Below are 6,855 nucleotides of genomic sequence, written 5' to 3'. Positions count from 1 at the left end.
CTGACGCCTTCATAAGAATTTGAATCAGAAATATGTTATTTTTGTCCCTGGTGGAAATTAGATGGAAAGTATACTGTACTTCCCGTGTACTGAGTTTAACAGCATATCACAGAACGGATAATCAAAATTGTCCAAGATCAATAAAGTAACTAAAGGCAACTCGAGCCTTTCTTGAAGATGTCCTTTGTGTCGTCGACCCCTTCCAGTTTATTATCCAAGTATATTCCCAGAGACTTATGCGCCTTCATAACTTCCACACTAAGCTCCTGGGTGGAAACAGGGGTAACCGGTGCCTTTCCCTCCTCCCATCCACAGTTAGTTCCTGGTCTTGGTCACGCTGAGCTGGAGTTCTGCTCATGTCATGTGTCAAAGTCACATCTGTCTGTCGTCATGCTCTGTCTCTTGTTATTATCTGCCTGTTTATTTTTGGAAACACATTTTTTGGAAAGTGTTGGAAACACATGTATGAACAAATGTGATGATCTGGCCAGGTGGGAACAGCTTTGCTCAGAGCTTAACAGTTGTGATTAGCAAGGACACTTCGCTAGTACCAAACGTACGACCTCTCTCTCCATTCTCTTCCTATCTTAGTTGGCACTGAGCAGTTTTCTTCAGACACTCTCCACTATTGCTTCATCACCTCTCACCGTTCTCTTTGAGCTACAATGCAACAAGCTACTTTTTGATTACTGTCCTCTTCACTAACAATGATATTGCATTTATATTAAAAAAAGGCTTTACCTACAATAATTCATGTAGTTAACGAGAATGGGAGAAAGACAAATGCAACCATTTGACATCTCTACCAAGAATGCGTTTAATATTTAAAAGAAATTCTCAAATATTGATGTGTAGTGCACACTCACAATATTAAAAAAAATTATATATATATTTGTAGATGAGTATGCTCTTGCAGTTTGCCTTTCATTGTAGCATTGCTTTATTTTATGTTGTCATATGAGCTGCTTCACTCCCCCTGAAGCCGTTAAAGCTTGATGTGTGGGACAAATTGTGCTGTGTCATGGTCATGGCTGCTAATGGGTGAACCCTCCCTCTATGCTGTACAAGATGGCGTCCCTCCAAGATGATGACCATGAGAAAAGACAGGAACTGGGGGGTCAAGGACAGGTCAGCAAGACATAGGTGGATGCAGGTATATCTAAGTGGAGGATTAGTCTTCATTTTTTGTCTGACGTCACATCAATCTGTAGTAATCTTCTTTGTCTGTGTGTGTCTGTTATAATTGCTGCACTCACATCCCTCCTGCGGACTCATGAAATTCAGATGAGTTGAGTATTTCTTTAACTCAGCTGTGTGGATTAAAGGCTGCAGCTGTGTGAGCAGCAGCCCTGATGCCTTTATCTCTCTCTCTCTCTCTCTCTCTCGCTCTTATCTTTTGTCCCAACACATTTCGTGTTAACCTGTTATTGATTCTCATATATCATTGTGTCACTCTTGTTGCTGTACATTTGATTGTGCTGTTGTAAGCACAGACTCAGACACCCTGGTGGGGGATTCCTCTTTGATTATTTAAGCTGACAGGTTCTTTCTTTTCCTCTGAAGTGATGACTGAGACTTTCTTGTGTTGACTGAGGTTGGCGAGGTAGGCACTTTCTGCAATACTGTATGGCTATGTGCTCAGTTATCTTTGTCAATGTGTTAGAATATTTGAGGTTTTTAGAAGAGTAATACGTTGTCATATCTTACTAAATAACTTTAACTGTTTTGTCCACTGATTAATCACAATTATCATTTTTTTCACTACTGCACCATCAGGACAGAGTCAAACAAATCACCTGGTAAAATATCGAACTGGCTGTTCAGAAGGACACTAATACAGAGCTGGTTAAACACTGAAGCTTCTGAGCTAATTGTGGATCTGAAGAGTGAAAGGCACCGATTATCAATGTTTCCATGGCAACCTCAATGCCCATCGACCTTAGGATCTTAGGACGACATTGTTCCTTAGATTAAAGTTCTTAATGTGTTGGGGTGCTTTAAAACCGCCTGCTGTACCTTTCCCTGGTCAAAACAAAAACAGACCATTTAGGACCAGAATGGAAACTAAGAAGGCTGCTGTGTTGTTGTCAGAACAGCCAGCACTTCAACATAACGTGTTGCCTTAATGTCCGATGATATAGTAAGGCTATTATGATTAAATTATACTTATTTTACATATTTGTCCATTAAGCAGGAAAATCAAAGGGTCATCTGCTTGTAGTTTCTAATCAGCACAGATCCTTCAGCATTTGGTCTTCTGGGCTCATACAGAGCAATGTGAGGTCAGGTTTTTAAAATGCTCTTCCTAAGAGAGATTGGCGTGTCCTCCTTCCCAGTAATTGGCTGCGGAAACCGTGAAAGTATAGAGTAATTGCATGTTGCTGTGTTTTAATTAATGCTGAGGCTTATTACACACTGCCTTCCCAGGTGGCCTGTAAATCCAGCGCACAGAGAACAGCAAACAGCCTCCAATGGTCTGCAGAAAGGTCGTGCATTATTTTACATAAAATGCATCATTGTTGGATTGTTAAACATTTGACATAAACATCAAATGCAACCCTCTGAGGTATTAGAAATATCTAAATATCCAGTCAAACTTTGGACAATAAAAGATGTTATCTTTCATGCCTGCAGAGCACTTCAGATCTGTTTTGTGATCTTCACTGAATTTACATTCCTCTGACGTCTGAGTGAGTCAGATTTAATGGAGTGGACAAACGACCACAGTAATTACGTGCTTCCTGAATATGTGGTTCAGCAGATTTCCACGGTGTAGACATATTTTCAGGAATTACTGTTTTTATGTGGCAATTTTTTGATGTTTTATTCTTAATTAATGAATTAAGCACTGTGCCATGAACAAATTGCTAATCACTAGTCATGAATATGTAATCCATATAAAGACTACTGAACAGCTGCTGTGAAGTAGTGATTGACTGATTGATTCAATGGCTAATGTAAATGACATGTTTTATGCCTTTATAATAAGTAAAACAAAAAAAACTAATTATGCTCTTGTATGTTTAATGACCTCTTGAGCAAAGGCATTGGGCATTACCACCGTATGTATATGAATGACATGTGTCCATCTTCCCCTGTTATACAGAGGTGAGGCCAAATAACTCCACAACAGACACTGACGTGCTTTTCATCAGTTTTCCTCTTTTCTGGTTATCTGGAGCGATATAGGAGTGGTATATGTCAACACAGCTATCAAACGTGGCAGCTGTTTTTTTAGCATAAAAAAAACAAAGTTAAATGTGCCAGAAAAGTAAAAACACTAAAATGAGTCAGCGTCATAATAACTCAACAGACCTGTCCGTGTGTTACATGGAAGAGGCAGAGCTTATGACCTGTAGCCAATCAGTAAGGGGGGCTGAAATAGTTTTAGCGAAACTTTTGGGGAGCTGTTGTATTGTTCTTTTTTTTTAATGATCTGTAGAAAAAAAACAGATGTTAACTTGAGTTTTTTTGAATTTCAAGATGTCAAAGCTAAAAGAGAAACTTGGAGGAAGTTTTGAAGGATGGCGGCATCTCTTTGGATTATTGTTGACAGAAATTCCAGCAGAATTCCTGTGAGTAAGCTCATTGTTTTCTGATCTTTGTTCTCTCGTAAACACCAACATATACATGAGTTTGTCTTCTCCAGGTTTAGAGCTCATTTATTTGATAAGGGAACAGTTGAAAATCAGAAAAAAAAGCAAACAATTTACACAAATACTTCTAGTCCTAATTTACATTACAGTCCAGGCTCTGAAACCCTTAATAGGCACTCGTTGACATGCTTTGCAGTGTTGGTATCAGAAAAAGAAGTGACTCCTCTCATCTTTAAACAAGTTTTTGGTGTCAAGAAAGGCTTAATGGGATAAAACCATGTTGAAACATGCTTTTAAAATTCAAATTTATTCATTCAAATTATTTTCCTGCCAGTCGCCTGCTGCTATGCCCTCACATCAATGTCTACTGTAGATGTCTTCCTGATAGATCACTTCTTGCCAAATCTCTGGGGCACAGCCATGCTCCAGATCTGACCTGGGGCAGCTTCCCAGTCACGGGACTGAACCTGATCCTCTGATGCTACCTGCCCTCTGGAGCCTCGGCCAAACCTGTGAGGGGGAAGTAAATCCAAGTGGAATATTGTTTAAATGACAGTGTCTTTTTACACTTTGTATCAATTATTCAGCAAAAACAACCCCACAACAGTGCTTTAAGTAAGACATGAACATGGGAATGGGAAATCAGTCTTATTTTTTTTTGTAAAAATCTAAAGTCAGAGCAGGAAGGTAGGTTCAATAGGACTTAGGTTAAAGGTGAGAAAGACAACATTTATATGACATCATTCGAACCCTAAAGGATGAAACTACAACTTCAGCTTCAAAAAGGATCTTATCTTTTTAAAATCTTTGCTGTAAGGGGAGGCTGCTGGCCCTCTAATCTACTATAACCAGAAATCTCAAATACATAATGTTTAACAAGAACTCATTTCGTATTTTAAGGTATCTTAACATTCAAAAAAGGTAGTTATAAAGGCTAAATGACTGATAGTTTGATCCAGTCATGAGGAAAAATTTCAAGTCAACACGCAAAACATTGTTTTTTTTGTTACAGCTTCCAAACGTAATGGATTTATTTTTTAAATAAGACATTTAATCACATCACCTTCAATTCTAGAAATTTGCTAAATCTGTTGTTTTAAAGTCATAAGTTTCACTAAATAATCAACAAACTAGGTCGCAGCCCTATCTGTATGGCTCTTACAATATATTAATGTCATAATCATTCAAATCAGGGCTGATTTCAATAGTTTTAATAGTCACTTTTTTCAATTGGTTCATATTGCTTTCCTGACAGAGAAATGTTGGACAGGATGTTTGAGTAGTACGTTGAACAGTAAACATTTCATTTGTGTGTTACTATTTTGATGTGTCCTGTGGTTTTCTATAAACACAGTCCGTGTAGCAGCACTGACCTCTGTGGCTGATGGAGGACAGAGTTCCTGGTTTCCCTCTGCGATCCGAGCAGCAGAGCTCTCAGCACGGCGGTCAGCAGGCGATCATCAATGCTGTTATCTGCGTTTTCACTCTCCTGGAGCACAACAGCATACACACAAATTCAAACACACACACACACCCACGCACGCACACACACACACACACACACACACACACCACACACACACACACACACACACACACAAACACACACACACACACACACACAAACACACACAAACACACAAACACACAAACATACACATAAGTAAATGCAATGCAAGGTATGCCAGAGTGTTTTTCTGATTTTGTTAAAAAAAAAAAAGGTGTGCAATTTTATGTTGCAACATAAACCCCGGGGGTTGAAAGTACAGCCATTCAGTCCTGCTGTGGAAAGGGACCTTGGGTTGTAGATATCAGAGTACAAAGTCAAATAAATGTACCTCCCAATCACCCAGATATCGTCCCCACCCTTATCTTTTTTTAACAAATAAAACTTAAATCTGCCTGACTCCACAAGCCTTAATAAGAAAAAAAAACATCACATTTGATCTGAATCCCGCTTTGACTGTCTGAAGACCCTTGAATATATTAGAGTATATTTCACACTGTTGCATAAAGAAGAGCACCATCCAGCATGTCAATTGGTTGTGTGATTTAGCTTGTATTTCTTGATAAAAGGGCTCAAAAATAATTTACATATCTTCTAGTGTAGAGAGCCAGATATTCTCTGAAAACATTATGACAGCTGTATGCGTAATGATTGATACAGTGTAATGTGAAAGAAGTGAGAGCGGTAGTTTAAATCCTGCTGACATAAAAGAGCAAAGCTATGACAATGCTCTACTTTTATATTTATTGACTTGTAATTGATGTATTTGTTAGACATTTAGGCAATTATCATGGACTACTTCAAAGTCATTGTTGGTAACAGTCTTTCGTGCAGGATTTCTGCTACTTTGCATTATTTTGTTTACATTTTCTTTTTCAGTGTTTTGAGAAGATATATAACAATGGAAGATATTACTATAGGCTCAGAGGAAAAGTGATGGTCATTTTTACATCGACTATTCACTTTATTCAGTGTAAAAAAATAATAATGTAGATACAATAGTAACAGTGGTAAAAGTAAATTATCAACTCGGATCTGTGTTCATAGATCAGGTTGTTGAAGTTTTTTTACCATGCAGATATATATATATTTTGACACTGCTTATAAATATATTTAAGCTGTTGATGGATTTGTTGACTCACCAGCCCCAGCAAGTGGTCGACCATGCTTTCCTCTGAGTCTGGCATGATGTTGTTTTTGTCCAGACTTCCTTGGACGTGAAGAGCCTGGCTGACTCCAGCCAGAGTCAGAACCAGAGCCAGAAGAGTTGCTACCGCCGTTGTGTCCATGGTCAGCTGAATGCAGATTTCTGATATCTGGTGACGCCTTTTTTCTTCAAAGACTCTTCGAGAACTAACTGGTCCTGCTCAGGGGTTGGTGTCCTCTTTGGTTGTGGGTGCTGGCTAGCTTTTGTGATGGAGACATCCTCACAGCAACTTATATACATCTTACGGTCACTGTCCGTTGGGAGAGCTGAGGAAAGATGCTACTATACAAAAGAAACATGGGACTGGATGGAGGAAGTACCAGGCACTAATATAAGACTTAACCAGGCCCATTTAGCAGGATCAGGGCATTAGTGGTGACTGAGCGCCAGAGTGCATTATTATGTGGCCCTGAGGGTAATGCAACACAACTCTCACAGTTATTAAACAGATAAATCCCTGCAAATGGACTTGGATCCTCCATTCCCTGTTGTCCAGAAGTCCTCACTGTATAAACAGAGAGTCAATATGGGAACACACTCAATAA

The 6,855-nt window shown here is 39.0% G+C and overlaps 1 protein-coding gene across 1 annotated transcript; it reads right to left on the bottom strand.

The window, feature by feature from the left end:
* Window positions 1-3,671: 3,671 nt before the first annotated feature.
* npffl (neuropeptide FF-amide peptide precursor like) lies at window positions 3,672-6,530 on the bottom strand. Its single transcript, XM_079341075.1, has 3 exons — window positions 6,246-6,530; window positions 4,970-5,085; window positions 3,672-4,106 (listed from the first exon to the last, which is right to left on the bottom strand). The coding sequence occupies exons 1-3, from the start codon at window positions 6,390-6,392 to the stop codon at window positions 3,986-3,988; spliced, it is 384 nt and encodes a 127-aa protein (XP_079197201.1). The 5' UTR covers window positions 6,393-6,530; the 3' UTR covers window positions 3,672-3,985.
* Window positions 6,531-6,855: the final 325 nt, after the last annotated feature.

The sequence above is a fragment of the Symphodus melops genome (assembly GCF_947650265.1).
Source record: "Symphodus melops genome assembly, chromosome: 4".
NCBI classification, from domain to species: domain Eukaryota; kingdom Metazoa; phylum Chordata; class Actinopteri; order Labriformes; family Labridae; genus Symphodus; species Symphodus melops.
Note: the sequence above shows the minus strand (reverse complement) of the source record. Positions and strands in the feature narration are given on the sequence as shown.

Excerpts from the sequence above, each read along its gene's own strand:
- npffl (XM_079341075.1), bottom strand. The coding sequence starts at position 6,392 with ATGGACACAACGGCGGTAGCAACTCTTCTGGCTCTGGTTCTGACTCTG. Across the intron at positions 5,086-6,245 it reads TCGACCACTTGCTGGGGCTG|GAGAGTGAAAACGCAGATAA; the intron begins GTGAGTCAACAA and ends GTTGTGCTCCAG. Across the intron at positions 4,107-4,969 it reads GTCCTCCATCAGCCACAGAG|GTTTGGCCGAGGCTCCAGAG; the intron begins GTCAGTGCTGCT and ends TCCCCCTCACAG.